Source organism: Mirounga angustirostris, unplaced genomic scaffold (genome assembly GCF_029215605.1).
Source record: "Mirounga angustirostris isolate CCGP_5_RB_7025 unplaced genomic scaffold, mMirAng1.0.hap1 SCAF_7, whole genome shotgun sequence".
In the NCBI taxonomy this organism is placed as follows: Eukaryota; Metazoa; Chordata; class Mammalia; order Carnivora; family Phocidae; genus Mirounga; species Mirounga angustirostris.
This window is the reverse complement of record NW_026991715.1, coordinates 70,211,698-70,229,323: the sequence shown is the minus strand read 5'-3', so window position 1 is coordinate 70,229,323 and position 17,626 is coordinate 70,211,698. Positions and strand designations below refer to the sequence as shown.

Genomic DNA, 17,626 nt, shown 5'->3' with positions numbered 1-17,626 from the left:
ATTGGAAGGTAGAAGGGGGTGGGACGAGGAAATGAGGTACCAACCTGAATGAGCATCCAGCTGAACTGGCAAAGATACAGATAATGTGTGATGGCAGCCACAGCCGAACAGCTCTCATCTGTGAGTTGGGGACTTGTATATGCAGACACCAGAAACACAATCTGTAAGAAACAATACCTGTATTTTTAAATCATGCTAAAATTAATCAAGAATATTAAGAAAACAAACTGTTTTCTCATCAGAATCTAGAATTCAATGACTCAAAGGACAATGAGTTGATTTGTTGCTCAAACTGAGATGACAGTCATTCTAAAAATGGCGATACATAGATTTTTATGTTTATTCCATTTATTTATTTGAATATAGTTGACACACAGCTTTGCGCAGCGGCAGTACCATGGCCAGTGAGGTTTACACAAGGCATGATCATTGCTACTTGAATATAGTTTACACAATGTTACATTAGTTTCAGGTGTACAACTTAGTGATTTGACAAGTTTATACATTATGCTGTGCTCACCACAAGTGTGGCTGCCATCTGTCCCGTTACATCACCACTAATAGCGTCAACTATTTTCCTCATGCTGTGCGTTTTCTGGATTTTTACATTTCTAAGATACAACGAATTATATGAAATTATGCTACATATTGCTCTGGTCTGTCAAGAAAGAGGTGATTTTCGGGCGCCTGGGTGGCTCAGTTGGTTAAGAAAGAGGTGATTTTCAAAGTAAACCCTGTTCTTATCATGAATGGACAAGAATCCCATGAAATACATTTATTTTGGCTAAGTAGTAAAGAGAAAATAGACATTCATTTAAGTCAAAGCTAGTAAGAGGGAAAAGAAAGAAGAGCAAAAACTCTGATTTTACCATCATCTGCATCTTCTTGTTGGGAAGTAACATATGTAACAAAATAGACTTCAATTTAAAATTATAAATCTTAGGATAAACTTACTCCTTGGATTTTTATTTTTATTTCAACTGCCCCCAAGACTTTGGTCAAGAGAAAGCTTCACAATGAGGCCTTTCTTGACCACACTGTTTAAAATTATACCTTCCTTTCTTCTCTCCTTCCCACACACGTGATACCCCTACCCTTATCTCTTTATTTTTTATTTTTTCTTAACACTTATCACCTTCTAACATGCTCTGTAATTTGTTTATTTACTATGTTTCTTGGTTATTGTTCATCTCATCTACTAGAATGTCATCCTTACGAAGGTAGGATCATTGAATGCTTTAGTCACTGATGTATCCCAATCACACAGCCCAGTGTCTGGCACATAGTAGATAGTCAATAAATACTTGTTGAATAAGTGAATAAATAAAGGAAGTGAAACACTCTTGTGGGTTCTATTTTGTATTTTCTACATTATATGATTACTGTGTTAAATTTTGTAATGACAAGTGCAGATGGCAAGGGAAAATTTGGAGCAATGATAGTATACCATAACTTCTCAAGGAATAACCTCCCTTTTTAGGACAGTGACCAGGTCTTTCTGATTTTATATTTTAATAAGCTACCACTATGTCTGGAATATACAAATGTCCAATAAATAATTGTTTAAGGAAAGAATGATTGATTCTAAAAAGACGGTTGTGACAAGGAGAAAACTGACTTATGCCTCAAAACCCAACCTCTTTTTTTTTTTTAAGATTTTATTTATATGAGAGAGAGAGAGCCCAAGAGGGGGTAGGGTTAGAGGGAGAAGCAGACTCCCTGCTGAGCAGGGAGCCCGATGTGGGACTCGATCCTGGGACTCCAGGATCATGACCTGAGCCGAAGGCAGTCACTTAACCAACTGAGCCACACAGGCGCCCTCAAAACCCAACTTCTAAGAAAGAAACATAAATACCTTTACATCTGTTTGAATTTTTAAGAATAAATAATGTGCTCAAAAACATATTAGAACAATGTGACCAAGTACTGTTTTTATTTTCAAATGAAATATATGTCTCCCCAATCCTTTTGTTCTAAAGGTTGTGTCCATTAAATCTCCTTGAAAATTTCTACCCAGTGGTGGTCCTAGGGTAGCATCACTTGGGTGAATTTGTCAGGATCTGGGGTGAGGCCTTACATGCTCTCAACATCTCCACTTTGCAAGGCAAGACTCACCATAACCAGCCTAGTCAATTAACGAAGAACTGAAATGCTAATTAATAAATTTAAAATAATATGTAAATCTCATGCCATGCTGAAGTGACTCTTCGCTCTTGGAAATTATTGAGTACTTCCTGTACCAAGTATAGAAGAAAAAAAAAACCTTTTTCTTTCTTTTTTTTTTTTAAGCTATAGACACTAAACTCAGTGTCAGGAAAGAAGAAAGGAAGGAAGGGAGGGAGGGAGGGAGGGAGGGAGGGAGGGAGAATTTTAACCTTTTATATTCTTTCCTTTTACAAAGTGGCATCTATTTCAATAAAGATTTTATAAGCATACCTAAAATAAATTTGAGCGTCTCTAATTCATATTTTATAATATGGATTGCATTGAAGTTTATTTGGTAGTTTTGTTCTAATCAACCTGAACAGTTTGCTACGTGAGACAATGGTGTAATCCAAATTGTAATTGAATATGCTTAGTTTTAAGCATTCTATGAGACTATTTATAAATGGTATGCTAATTTGAATAATTCTTTTTCTCTTAAAAATTTCTTTTTTTGAAACAAATTAGTACAGATTATTGTTTAAACTGCATTTACTTTCAGAATACAGTTTTTTTTTTTAAGATTTTACTTATTTATTTGATGAGAGAGAGAGCACAAGCAGGGGGAGTGGCAGGCAGAGGCAGAGGGAGAAGCAGGCTTCCCGCTGAGCAGGGAGCCCGATGTGGGACTCGATCCCAGGACCCCGGGATCATGACCTGAGTCAAAGACAGTCGCCTAACCAAATGAGCCACCCAGGTGCCCCACAGAATACAGTTTTAACACCCAAAATTCTCTTAAGATATGACTTCTTCATATTTTATTATGTTTTAATCTTCTTTTCGAAGTCATAAAAATAGCAGTTACAAATCTACTTTTGTAAATTATGAACATTCTTCCAGAATGATCTTTAAATTACGAGAAATACTTCCATCTGTACGGGAGTAGGTTAGTCAGCAAGAGAAGGCTGACCTGTCACAATGCACATTGCTACAACAGGGATGGGCTAAGAATACTTCAGTGAACCAGCTATTACATGTAACCAGGCCTATCTAAAATTAAATTAAATTGAGTTAAAATACAAATTAAATGGTAAAGTAAAATAAAATGCCACCTCTTAGCATATTTAGCACACATATCTTTAAGGCACATAGCGTAAGAAGAAATGAACTTTTACCATTGTTCTTTTACTCAAACACACAGAGATGACCAGGAAAAAGATTATTTTCACAGTCAATTCTCTGGATGCATTAAACACCAAAACAGAAAAAAAAAATGTTTTTTTCAAAGGTTCTCAGTCACTCATGTATTGCTTCATTCAGTACGTAGGTGAGTACCTACTATTCCCAAAGCCTTATGCTATCTATGTGAGATGGACAATGTGGTGGCATGGCAGCAAAGTGCTACATGTCTTCCCTTGTTTTCTTGTGTAACCCATATATTAATGACATGAAGTCATTACTGTTTTTATACCAAGTTAATAAATGATGAAAGAGGATCTGATATGGGAATTAACTTTTTAGAGGTCATTAAACATATTCTAAAGTTAAAGTGGGATTCAAATCCTGGTGTTCTGTTTTATATAGTGTTCTTTGCAGAACACCATGCTGCAACCTACAGGGCTAAATCAAGCACAAATCCCACCTCAAAGTGCTGAAATTCTAGTTCACTCTTTCTCAATCCTTTTGTTTTTAAAGATTTTGTTTACTTATTATTTATTTATTTATTTATTTATTTATTTATTTATTTATTTGAGAGAGAGAGCATGTGCATACGTGGAGGGAGGGGCAGAGAGAGAGAGAGAAAATATCTCAAGCAGCCTCCAAGCTGAGCACAGAGCCTGACATAGGGCTCCATCTCACGACCCTTAGATCATGACCTGAGCTGAAATCAAGAGTTGGACACCTAACAGCCTGAGTCCCTCAGGTGCCCCTCTCAATCCTTTTTAACCAGTGGTGCATAACCCACCAAAGGTTCATAATGACAACAGAATACAATGCCAATAGCAAATATACTACTACTCTTAATTCTATATTTATATAACATATATATATCTTAACTAAAGAGAAAAGAAAAATATATTTCTGCAGACAGAGTATCTGATATATTCTGTTAGTAACTTATAAAATTCTTTGCTTCTTGTGGTTGATGAGAGCTCTACTGTACCCATGTATTGTTTTCACATTAAATATGGAGCATGTGTCTTTGTTTGCTTGGGCTAAATAATAACCAATAATAAAAGTTGGTTTTCCTGTAAACATCAATTCTCAGTACTCCTTATATACCCCTCCCCCTGTTTACTATGGATATTTTCACTCTGCTCTATGAAATGCCCTCTCTCTACTCCCTATCTCATCCAAAATCTACTCAGTTTTTCCAAGACCAGTTCAAATTTCACCTGCCTACTGAGATCATGATAAGCTCCCAGACTTTTCTATTTTTTAAAGTGGGAAAGCACTTGTTATTGAGCATTTATAATGAGCCAAATGTCATCCTTTCTAATAGGAGAGTGCCTAAGGGTAAAGCCAAACACAAGATGCAATAAAATATGACAGGTGTTATCATAGGGTATGGAGTAAAATACCAGGGAAATACAGTCAAGATTGATTAGTTCCACTTGTGGGAGTCAAAGAAATATTTAAAGAGGAAACAGAATTGTCTTGGTTTGGCCTCTAAGTCCCATCTGCTCCACCTACTCTTCCTAAGCTTATCTTCCACAAGGCTTTTCCAAACATTCTACTCTAACTGTATTGATAGCTCTTCTTAAAACATGTTCCATCATCTCTCAACTCTTTGCCTTTGTTCTTCCTCTTCTTCCTACCTAGAATTTCTATTTCCCATTTTCCTCTGCTGACATCATGTCTATTTTTCAAGGTACCGTGGAAATGTCAACTCTATCATGAATATACGGCTCTTTCTTTCAACCATAAACTTTTCCTCCTCTGAATTTCTAAAATAGGATTCTATTAACATAAGTGTTGGTTTTCCTATAAACCTCAATTCTCCCAGTTTTTAGATAAAATCAGCCTTAATCTCTCAGAAAACTGTCAACTCCTTAAAGGCAACAATTTGATTTTATTCTCTATTATAATTATTTTGAAGTACATTTTTTTAAAAAAGAAAACATAGCAAGTATTCATTATCTTGTACAGATCCTATCATGGGTTTGAGCATATCGTTTGTTGAAAACAGCTTTATTAAAATATGATTGACAACAAATGGTACATGTTAAAAGTGTGTATGACTTAACAACTTTTGACACATATCCACCCGTGAAAACATCTTCACAATCAAGATAATTAACATATACATTCTTCCCGAAAGTTTCCTCATGACCTTCATAGTACCTCCCTGGTAGTGTTTTAATTACGTATTCGTTCACCTATTGACGGATATTTGGGTTGTTTCTAGTTTTTGATTTTTACAAATAAAGCAGCTATGAATGTATGAGTCTTTGTATAGACATATGCTTCCTATTTATCTTGAATAAATATCTAAGAGGGGAATAGTTGGATATGGCACCTGTGCATTTGATATTCTTAAAATTTGTATTTTCCAAAGTGCTTATAACATTTCCCACTCTCACCAGCGATGTGTTAAGTGTCCAGCTGTTCCACAGTCTAAAACTTGTTCTGATTAGTCAAAAAAAATTTCTTAGCCTTTCTTATCTAATAGGTACGTGTAGTTCCCCATTGTGGTTTAAATTTGCATTTTCCTAATCAGTAATGATGATAATTTTTTCATGTGCCTAACTGCAATTCATACCTCTTCTTCGAAGAAATGCCTGTTAAGCTTTTTTGCCTACTTTTAAACTCAGATTGTTTTCTTACTATTGAGTTTTATGAGTTCTTTTTATATTCATGATACAAGTCTTTCATCAGATATTTGATTTGCAAATATTTCCTTCTACTGTGGCTTGTTTTCAAAAATTCTCTTAACAGTGTCATTGGAAGAACAAAGTTTTTAACATTGGTGAAGCCCAATTACGGATTGAATCATACTTTTTTTGACCTTTTATAGATCATACTTCTGATGTTACATCTAAGAAAACTTTGCCTAATGCAAATTCATGTAGGTCTTCCCATATATCTTTCTAGAAATTTTATAGTTCTAGGTTTTAAAATTAGGTCTTTAATCAATTTTGAATTATTTTGAATATAAGGCAAAGTACAGTCCAAAGTTTTTTGTTCTGCATGTGGATATCCAATTTTCCAGTATAATTTTTTTTTTGAAAGACTATCCTTTCTTTACTGAATTACCTTTGCATTTTTGCCCATATACACGGGAGTCTGCTTCAGGACTCTCCAATCTGTCCCACCAATTTGTCTCTGTTTACACCAATACCACATCATTTGATGACTGTCACTATAATTCTTGAAAACAGGTAGTGTTAGGCTCTAATTTGTTCTTCTTTGTCAAAGTAATTCTGGTTATTCCAAGTTGTCTGCATTTCCATATGAATTCTAGAACCAGAGAGTAGATTTTTACAAAAAGTAAAAGCCTGCTGAGGTTTCGATTTGAAGTGTGTTAAATCTGAGGAGAACTGACATTATTAACAGTATCAGCTCTTCTGTCTCGTGAACACAGGGGACCTTTCCCCATATTTAGGTCTTCTCTGATTTCTCTCAGGAGTGTTACAATTTGTAATTGTCCATGTACAGGTCCTTCACACAATTTTTAAAAGATTTATCATCTCTAAGTATTTTATATTTTTGCCATTATCATAATCGATATTTCATTAAATTTCAATTTCTGATATTCATTGCTAGCATACAGAAATGCAATTGACTTTTGTATATTGATCTTCCATCCTGCAAACTTACAGAACATATTGACCAGTTTGAATAGCTCTTTTGTAGAAAATATTGTATTTTCTACATAAAGGATTATGTCATCTCTGCATCAATGGAATTTTACTTATGTTCTAATCAGAATGGCTTTAATTTCTTTTCCTTGCCTAACTGTACTTATTGACAATAGATATAAATATAAAGTATGCACACACACATACAATATTGAAAAGAGGTGGCAAAAATGAACACCCTTGTTTTGTTTCTGATGTTAGGGTAAAAACACTGGGTTTTTCACCATTATTTCTATATGCTGAATTGTGTCCCCCCCAATTCATACATTGAAGTCCTAACCTCCAGGGACTCAGAATATAACTGTATATGAAAATAAGGTCATTAAAGAGGTAATTAAATTAAAATGGTGGGCCTTTATACAATATGGCTAGTTTCCTTATAAGAAGAGGAAATTTTGGATACACACAAGCTCATGTACAGAGGAAAAACCATGTGTATACAAAGGGAGAAGACAGACATCTATACAGAAAGGAGAGAGGACTCAATACAAAATCCACCCTGTCACCACCTAGATCTCAGACTTCTAGCTTTTAGAACTGTGAGAAAATAAATGTCTTATTTAAGCCATCCAGTCTGTGGTGTTTTGTTATGGCCGCCCTAGCAATTTAATGCAAGTATGAGGCTAGTTACATAATTATTTTTTTGTAGATGCCATTATCAAGTTGAGAAAACTCCCCTCTACTCCTACTTGGTTGGGAGTTTTTACCAGGAATGTATATTGAATTTTGGCAAACGCTATTTCTCTATTGAGGTTACAAAACATGTTATTCCAGTTTTGCTTGCTAATATGATGCATTATTTTGATCGATACTTGAATATTAAACCAACTTTGCATTACTGGGATACTTATCACTTTGTTGTGATGTATTGTCCTTTTGATTTGCTAAAACTATATTAAGAATGTATGCATCAATGCTCATGAGGAACACTAGTTGGTAGTTTTCTTGTAATGTCTGTGTCTTATTTTGGTATCAGGGTAATGCTGGTTTCAGTGAGTTGGGAAATATTTCCTCCTTTTCAGTTTTCTGGAAGAATTTGTACAGAATTCACATTCTTAAGTGTTTGATAAAATTCATCAATAAAACCCATATTAGGACTACAGTTTCCTTAGTGGCACAATTTTTAAATATAAATTCAATTTCTTTAATACAAAACAGAACTATTCAGATAACCAAATTCTCCCTGAATGAGTTTCGGTAATATGTTTCTTTTTAAGGAATTTGTCTATTTAACCAAAATTGGAAAATCTGTTGGTATAAAGTTATATATAATATTCCCTTATTATCCTTGGGCGCCTGGGTGGCTCAGTTGGTTAAGCGACTGCCTTCGGCTCAGGTCATGATCCTGGAGTCCCTGGATCGAGTCCCACATCGGGCTCCCTGCTCAGCAGGGGGTCTGCTTCTCCCTCTGCCCTCTTCCCTCTCATGCTCTCTGTCTCTCATTCTCTCTCTCTCAAATAAATAAATAAAATCTTTTAAAAAAAAATTCCCTTATTATCGTTTTAAGATCTTTAGAATCTGTAGTGATGCCATTTTTCTCTTCCTTCAAATTGGTAATACAGATCTCTTCTCCTTTTTTTTCTTGATCATCTGGCTCAAGGTTGATCATGTTATTGATCTTCTTAAAGAACTGACTCTTGGTTTCACGGATTTTCTCTATTGTTTTACTGTTTCCTATTTCAGTAATTTCTGTTCTGTTATTATTTATTTCTTCTACTTATTATTAATTTAAAAAATTGTTTTTCTTTTTTTGTGGTCATGCTTTTGAAAGCTTACTTCTTTTTCTAATATAGGCATTTAGTTCTATAAACTTTCTCCTAATATTACTTTAGCAAGATCCCTCAAATTTTGATATAGTTTCATTTTCATTCAGTTCAAAATACTTTGAAATTTACCTACTAATTTCTTTTCTGTGGTCAGAGGACATACTCTTTCTCTTTATGACTTTAATCATTTTGAATTTACCAGTCTATGTTCTGTGTGTACTTGATAAAAATGTGTATTCTACTATTGTTGGTTTGAGTGCTTTATAAATCTCAGTAGGTCAGGTTGGATGATAATTATTTTAAAATACTCTATATTCTAACCCCCCCAAATCTATGTTGTTAGAGCTTTTCTGTTTTAAAAATCTCTATCAATTATTGAAAGAGAGGTCTTCAAATTCCTAACTATAATTGTAGATTTGTCAAGTTTTCCTTGTAGTTCAATAAATTTTTTGCATTATATATATATTTTTTAATAAAAAAGTATTTTATAAAAAAAGTATATTTTAAAGTAGGCATGGAGCCCCAATGCGGGGCTTGAACTCACAGCCCTGAGATCAAGACCTGAGCTGAGATCAAGGATCAGATGCTTAACCGACTGAGCCACCCAGGAGGCCCTGCATGACATATTTGGAAGCTTGGTTATTAAGTACCTGAATATTTAGGGTAATTATATCCTCTCAATAAACTGACCCCTTTATCGTTATGGAATGATCCTTCTTTTTTTCTGGTATTACCTTGCTCTAAAATCTACTTTGATGTTAATATAGTCAATACAATTTTATCCCCATCTTTTTACTTTCAACCTATAGCTGTCTTTATACTTGAAGTGTGTTTCTTGTAGGCAGTGTATAATTGTGTCTTGCTTTTTTATTCAATTTGAAAATCTCCTTCTAAATGGTATAGACTATATGCATTTAATCTGATTTTGTGTGCTGAAGTTTAAGTCCAGAATCTTGCTGTTTAATTTTTATTTATTACATTTGTGAGAATTATCTGGTGATAATTTCTTTCAGCTACTGTACATTTGAAGACATCTTATTCAACCTTTATTCCTTTCTTTTTAGAGATTTATTTATTTATTCTAGAGTGGGGGAAGGGCAGACGGACAGGAAGAGCGAGAATCTCAAGCAGACTCTCCACTGAGCACAGAGTCTGACTCAGGACTCCATCTCAAGACCTTGAGATCATGACCTGAGCCGAAACCAACAGTCAGACACTCAACCAACTGAGCCACCCAGGTGCCCCAACCTTTATTTTAAAAAATACTTCGGTTGACAGGTTTTTTCTCCTTTAGTACTTAAACATGTTGCTCTACTATCTCCTCATTTGTTTATTTCCAACAAGAAATTTGCTGTAATGCTTATGTTTCTTCCTCTGTACGGAACTCTTTAATTTTTGTTGCTTTAAAGATTTTTCTTTTTATGTTGCTTTTGCTCAATTGGATTATGATATGCTTTTGTATAGTTTCTTCATGTTCCTTCTGTTTGGGGTTTATTACGCTTCTTGAATATGTGTTTATAGTTTTTAAGAAATTTAGAAATTTTTAATTATTACTTTTCAAAATGCTTTTTCCCAACCACTAAGTGCTCTTTCACTTCTCTTTCTGGCACCTCAAGTACACATATGAGATGCTTAATTTCCCCCCCACAGCTCACTGGTGCCCTGTTGACTTATTCTGACTCCCTCTTCTCTTTTTTTCATTTTAGAATAATTGACACTGCTATTTTCAGATTTACTTCTTTTTTTCTTCCGCTATTTCTAATCTGCTATTAATCCCAACCAGGGTACTTTTCATCTCACGCATTGCAGTTTTCATTTCTAAAAGTTTCATTTAGTTCATTTTTAGTATCTCCCATTTCTCTGCTTAATCTTTTGAATGCACAGAGTCAGCCATAATAAATGTATTGGTGTCCTAGTCTGCCAATTCTAACATCTGCAAAACTTCTGTATTAGTTGATTTATTGACTTAATCTCTTAATTATGTGTCATATTTTCTTGCCTTTCATCATGTCTTATAGTTTTTTTTAATTGAATATCAAACATTGCGATTTCACCTCTTTGGGTATTGGATATTTGTATTCCTATTTTTTTGAACTTTGTCCTAGGATGCACGAGGAAGCAGTTTGGTCTTTTCAGTTCTTGCTGTTAAGATGTTTTGGGCAGGGCCTGGTGCTCAGGCCAATCATTCTACAAGGCTAAGGCAAGACCCTTCAGTGTACTCTAACCCAAGCATTTGTGCATCTTGAGTTTTTTTTAGTTTAATAGTGAGAAAAGACACTATTCATGGCTCTGTGTAAGCACCTCCCATTATTCACTTTTGCCTTTTGGGAGACTCTTTCTCTAGCCTTGGATAGTTTCTTCACATACACGGGCTAGTCAGTACTCAGCTGAACACTAAGAACTCTTCGCAAATCTCCAGGGTTCTTTCCCTTCTAACACTTCGACCTGCAAACTTCAGCCACCTTGGTTTTCTCAGACTCTCATCTTGTCTCCTTAGTCCTGTGACTCTCCAGACTCCACTTGGGTTCCTCCTCTTTGTGCCAAAGCCTAGAAAATTTTATAAGGCAGTATTCCAGGGCAACTATTAATCTCACCCTCTTTGTTTCTTACACTTCCGGGACCCTTATCCTTCACTGCCTGAGGTCTAGCCTATTGAAATTGTTGTTTTGTACATTGTTCCATTTTTTCATCTGTTTCAAATCTGAGGGTAAATCTGGTCCCTATTATTTCATCTTGGCTTGAAGCAGAATCTTGCCGGTATTAATACCTTTTAGATCCTATTAATTTCCTTTTCTCCTGAAATTAAAATATTTACTATTATTATCGTGCTCTGTCTTGAGCTTAACAAAGTAGCACTTGAATCTAAATTATCCACTTACTCTATTTTGTGAATATTTATAGCTCACATTTTCTAATCCACTTAGCATCTCCTGATCAAAAAAGTTTTTTACTCTCTACTTCCCAAGTTAATTGATGAGTAAGCTATTTTAAACAATCATTTCAATGACAAAAGATATTTTAAGTTAAAAAAAATCACAAAATGCTGAGCTCTAAATTATTTCTGCTACTTGTAAATCATTTATGTCTGCAAAATCCCTTTCATTAGAAAATTGTGTGTAACATTAATCCGATGCTAAAGACAAAGAGACCTTTGCATGCTGCTGATGCACTGGCTGTTGCCAATGCGGCAATGCCAATGATAATGGAATTCACAAAGTATAATGACATTTCCAGGACTAACGCATTCTGTGGTGGCAGCCTCTCCCTGTTTAACTTTTAATCAACATTATCTGTGTAACTTTTAAAATTATTTGAAGAAACATTTAAAGCTATTTGAAAAACTTTAACAAAGTATTAAACATAAAACATCAACAGAACTTAGTGATAATAGTTCATTCCTTATGCAATAAGGTAGACACCAGAAATGGAAAAGTAACACTAAGGAAAGGTTATCATTTTTTTTTAATTGGTATGCTCAATAGAAACTGCCTGTAGCATGTCCCTATAAACAAAGCAGTTGGAATAATGCCATATTTAATTTCTTTTTTCATTACCTTGCGATCACATAGTATGTTTATTATTACCCCCCCCAGCCCACCCCCACCCCCTGCCCCACGCTGGGCTAACATCTTTTTCATTGATATTTCTACTTCAGCCTTTAAGGGAATGTTTAAATATCAGAAATATTCTGTGAATACCAAATCTGAATTTTCACTGTTATTAAAAGCATTATACTTAACATTATAACTATTTTCACTGATTTCACACAGCTATTCCTTTTTTTCCACATTGACTAGAACACTAAATATTTTTGGATGCCCTTCCTATGGTCTTCAAGTCCCAGAACATGAAATCTATTATGCTCACATTCACAGCTATCTTCCTTTTTCCTTCCTTCCTCCCTCCCTCCCTCTCTTCTCATACAAATCCCAATTCTCTGTATTTTATACTTTCTTTGTTATATAAATGTATGGAATCAAAGACCCTTGAATACTAAATTAAATATGGCTCTGAATGTCTTGGGTGTGTCAGGAGATGTTTTATGCAATGCAATAGTTTCTGGCAACTCCTGAATGTCAGAAACCGGTCTGAACAAGTTTTTATAATTATTACTTTTTTTATAGTTGCCATAGTAAAAATACAGTACCAAAATCAATCAACATTTACAGTTTTCTAATGGCACATTTTGTATATGCCCTGTCTTTAGTATATCCTTGTGCCTGCTGCTGGAAATAACATAGGACTGGCAGACCATGAAGCATATTGTTTTCTTATCACATCTAATAATTAAAATATACAAACACATACCTTTAAGTAAATCAGTAGCTATTACTCAGAGTCTGAGTAGATGGAGATTGGGAGTATCCACTTAGATTGTATATGCACATAGGTTAAGTTATTTGTTTTACTATAAGACTTAAGTCAGTCAATCAAATGTCGGCAATTATCACTAAAAAACCCCAAACCTTATTCACATCACAATTTTTGTCATAAAATTTTTGGTAAAGTCGACTGCTTGGGATATCTGTCCTCACAGATAAAGATATTTTAAAAGGCCATTCTGCAAGAAACAATGGTAGAATTTGCCAAAAAACAAACGAAACAAGACAAACAAAAAAACCAACTCAGCCCCCATTTCAGAATTTTTTAGAGGTATTTTATTGTGCTTTTATTTCTTCTTTTCTTCAAAAAGTAATTTTCTTTCTGAGAAAGAGATCTTTATGAGTGAGGCATTACCACAAAGACTAGTCTTTTTCATCTGGTATAGAGCCAAAAAAAGCACTAACTTATTTATATCAGTAATAATAACAATAATAATAATAATTACCATTTAATGAATGGTTATTATGTGCCAGGTACTATACTAAATGCCCTACAAGACATTATTTCATCTTATCCCTAAATAACCCATGCAATTTAGAGATCACTGCCTCCATTTTATAGAGGAGGAAACTGAAGCTTAATAAAAGTAAAAAAAAAAAAGGCTTAGAAAAGAAGTCCTGTATTTTCCATGGGGTTTTTACACAACACGTGGGTATCTAATATATTCCGTTATCATTAAAAATCAACTTTGGCTTAACATTTAGTTACCTCAATATTTGTTTAAATATAAGACGTACTTTTAATTACTATTTATAATTATTTGATCAGTGCATTGACATAGCTAAAATTAAATAAGCATAGCAGAAACTTGATTCACAATTAGACAAACCAAACACATTTCTAGAGGCCTTTAAACTTTTTTATTCTCTAGATTTTATTTATTTATTTGTGTGAGAAAGAGAGAGTGCACAAGCAGGGAGAGAGAGCATAAGCGGCAAGCAGAGGGAGAAGCAGGTTCCCCACTGAGCAGAGAGCCCAACGCGGGGCTTGATCCCAGGACTCTAGGACCATGACCTGAGCCAAAGGCAGATGCTTAACCAACTGAGCCACGCAGGTGCCCCTAAATTTTTGTTTTAATTCTAGTATAATTAACATACAGTGTTATATTAGTTTCAGGTGTATAATGTAATGATTCAACAATTTTATACAATACCTGGTGCTCATCACAATAAGTGTACTCTTTAATCCCCATCAACTATTTCACCCATTTCCCCATCCATTTCTCCTCTAGCAACCAGCAGTTGTCTTGGTTTGTCTTTTTTTTCCCTTTGTTTGTTTATTTTGTTTCTTAAATTCCACATATGAGTGAAATCATACGGTATTTGTCTTTCTCTGATTCACTTAGATCCATCCATCTTGTTGCAAAGGGCAGGGCTCATGTCTTGTTTATTGAAGTATGCCTAACAGTACATTGGCTAAGATCTAGTGAGAGTCTAATAAATATATGTTGAATATTAATTATTGAATTTAAAGAAATACCATTTATTTAAATTAATAATTTATTACTTATGAATAATACATTTATAAATATTATTTCTTAGTTTAAATAAATATTTTGAATTTATTACTTGCAGGATACCAACTCATTTGGACATGTTCACAGATCTGGGATTTAGAAACTAAATTTGAATTGGAGACCTTTTCATTTGATTGCTTGCACCATTAAAAGTTACTTTTTTTTTATAGTTATGTGTCAAATACAACCATGGTTTCTAATAAAACAAATTACATTAACTTAAGCAAAATGCTCTTTTTTATGAGTAAATAGTGGCAAAAATGATATTTGTTACTAGGCTCTATATGAGATAAGTAATGATCAGATGATATTAAATTTAAAACTTGAACAAGACTGATTATGATTATGTGACTTAATCAGAGATACAAACTCAGGTATAACCATTCCCTCCAAGACTCTAGATGGAACTTTGCTCCTCTCCACCAAAAGTACTTCCAGTGTTCTCTGTTCAGTAACCTATCCAGTTACTCAAGCCCTTGACTTCTTTTTTTTTCATCCTGTGCAATTAGTTCTCAAATTCTATCAACTATGCTTTTAAATACCTCTTGAATATGTCAATCCCTCCTCCCTTTCTATGATTATCTCTCACCTGGACTACTACTTCTCCACAGAGAACAGTATGGTGTAATTACCTTAATATGCAGCAATACACTACATTTTCCACTGAAGTGACTACCATACTTCATTGAATATATTCTCCAACATTCATGTACAAACATTCAATTGTTAAGATGCTGATAGCAATCATGGATCAACCATTGTACAAAGTTGGTATTTAACAATGTTTTATTCTGGAAATGGTTGATCAAACATGAATAAAAGAATCTCTTCTTAGTCCAAGAAAGTCCATCAGAGCACCATGTACTCTACAAAGTCACTTCCAAATAGTCAATGCAACACAATCCATTTTAAAATCAGAGGGTAGGGCTTGGTGAAAGCTAATGTACCTTACTATACTGCTCTAAAATACAATGATTTTTCAGCTTCCTTCTGACTTATCATTCAAAATCATCTCAGAATACTTGGGTGGACCTCTAAACCAAGTCCACCCATTATGTGCAAGGGTACCCTATTATGCAGAGAGCCTCCAAAGTTTCCCAGTGACAGGGAAAGCCATGTCCCCTCTCTTTCTTCCCCTGTGCTCATGACCAAAGTCCTCTTCTTGGTTGGGAAGATGGGAAATAAAAGGGCATGGCTCACACTCTGCCATCTTCCCAGTCCTTGGGGGTTCAATTTTCCTCTCTTCCTACTACAGGGATAGTTTAGAATACTAAAAAAAAGAAAAATTTGTCTTTGGAATAGGAGAAAATTCAGTTCATTGGCCAGGAAGTGCCTTGTACTATTTTGCTTTTTATCTTCAGCATATACACAGGGCCTGGATTAAAATGTATCTATTGAATTGAACTGAAGTCATCTGATTTATTTTTATTTTTTAAGGTTTTATTTATTTATTTGACAGAGAGAGAAAGAGAGAGAGAGAGAACGTGAGAGAGAGAACTCTAGCGGGGCGAAAGAGGGACAGAGGGAAAGGGAGAAGCAGGCTCCCTGCTGAGGAGGGAGCCCAACTCGGAGCTCAATCCCAGTACCCTGGCATCATGAAGTAATCTGATTTTTTAAAAAAGCTTTAACTTAAGTATAGTTATGACATATGATTTCGACACCAAAACTATGACTGACTATTTTGGTGATATTTCTAGCAAAATAAAAAATACTTACGAACAGCTTTTTTATTCACTAATAGCAACAGCCTAAAAAATATTAATATAGTCAGTTATTTACCATTTTTATCACAAAGTTATGTTCCTTTTTAATTATAAGTGCTCAGGAATTTTAGAACTGCATTTTTTTAGAACTGCATTTTTAAAAATAAACATTCTAAAGGTTAATGCAAACAAAATCATGTTTTAATTTTTTTTAAAAGCCCATTTTTTCAGTAGTAGAATTAAATGGACTTTTTTCCTGATGGAATTTGAAGTTCCCAAACAGTATGTTTCAGCAACACTGAAGTGTTAAGTGTCAAGACTGATGACTAATTTCCAATTGTTGTCCAGTTAAATAATTCAAACTGATAAATGAACTTCCATGAGAAATAATTATCCCACATCTTTTTAAATTAAAAATAAACGAATTATATTATACTCCTATGAAATAAAATTGTTTGAAGTTTAAAAGGTCTTTTGTGGCATCAATCACTCTGAAGGTAAAAGTGAACACTGCTTGAAGTACATTTAGATTTCGGGTCTAGTTTTCATAATATCCAGTGTATGTACGATATAACCCAGAATGAATGTTCCCTACACTTAAAACACAGAGTATCGAATTTGGTTGTCCCTTTTACAATTCTCTCTCTCTCTTTTTTTTTTTTAAGATTTTATTTATTTATTTGACAGAGAGAGAGAGAGACAGTGAGAGAGGGAACACAAGCAGGGGGAGGGTCAGAGGGAGAAGCAGGCTTCCCGCGGAGCAGGGAGCCCAATGCGGGGCTTGATCCCAGGACCCTGAGATCATGACCTGAGCTGAAGGCAGTTGCTTAACCAACTGAGCCACTGAGGCGCCCTTACAATTCTCTCTTTAATATCAGGCAAACAACTTGTTATTTCAGGGTCATGTGTTTATTTTTTTTTCCATTCCCTTCAAGTAGAACCTTAAATAAAAGACATACTGCAATCATAAGTTTTAAAAAATCTCGTGCAAGCAAATGCCTACTGCACTGATGTGCGGACCAAACTGGTATCACTCAGCATCTAGAGAAAGGCCAGAATCACATATTATTTGCACTGTGAAATACCTCAAGGACCAGCAGTTCCAACCCCATCTTTTTACCAATGGAGAAAATTTGCCCCATAAATATAAATATTTATGATTCGCTTTTAGAGATCAATAATGACCCAGGCACAAACAGTAGGTAGAAACAAATAAAACAGACTTGAAGCCTGCCCTTACAGCATTTCCATGTC

At 34.6% G+C, this 17,626-nt stretch overlaps 1 protein-coding gene across 1 annotated transcript in view; it reads right to left on the bottom strand.

Annotated features, from left to right (window-relative positions):
* ADGRV1 (adhesion G protein-coupled receptor V1) overlaps positions 1–17,626 on the bottom strand; it is a 515,575-nt gene that overhangs the window by 182,105 nt on the left and 315,844 nt on the right. Inside the window, exon 84 of the mRNA XM_064596364.1 lies at positions 45–161. Within this exon, the coding sequence (XP_064452434.1) occupies positions 45–161 (117 nt within the window). The remainder of the gene's footprint in view (positions 1–44; positions 162–17,626) is intronic.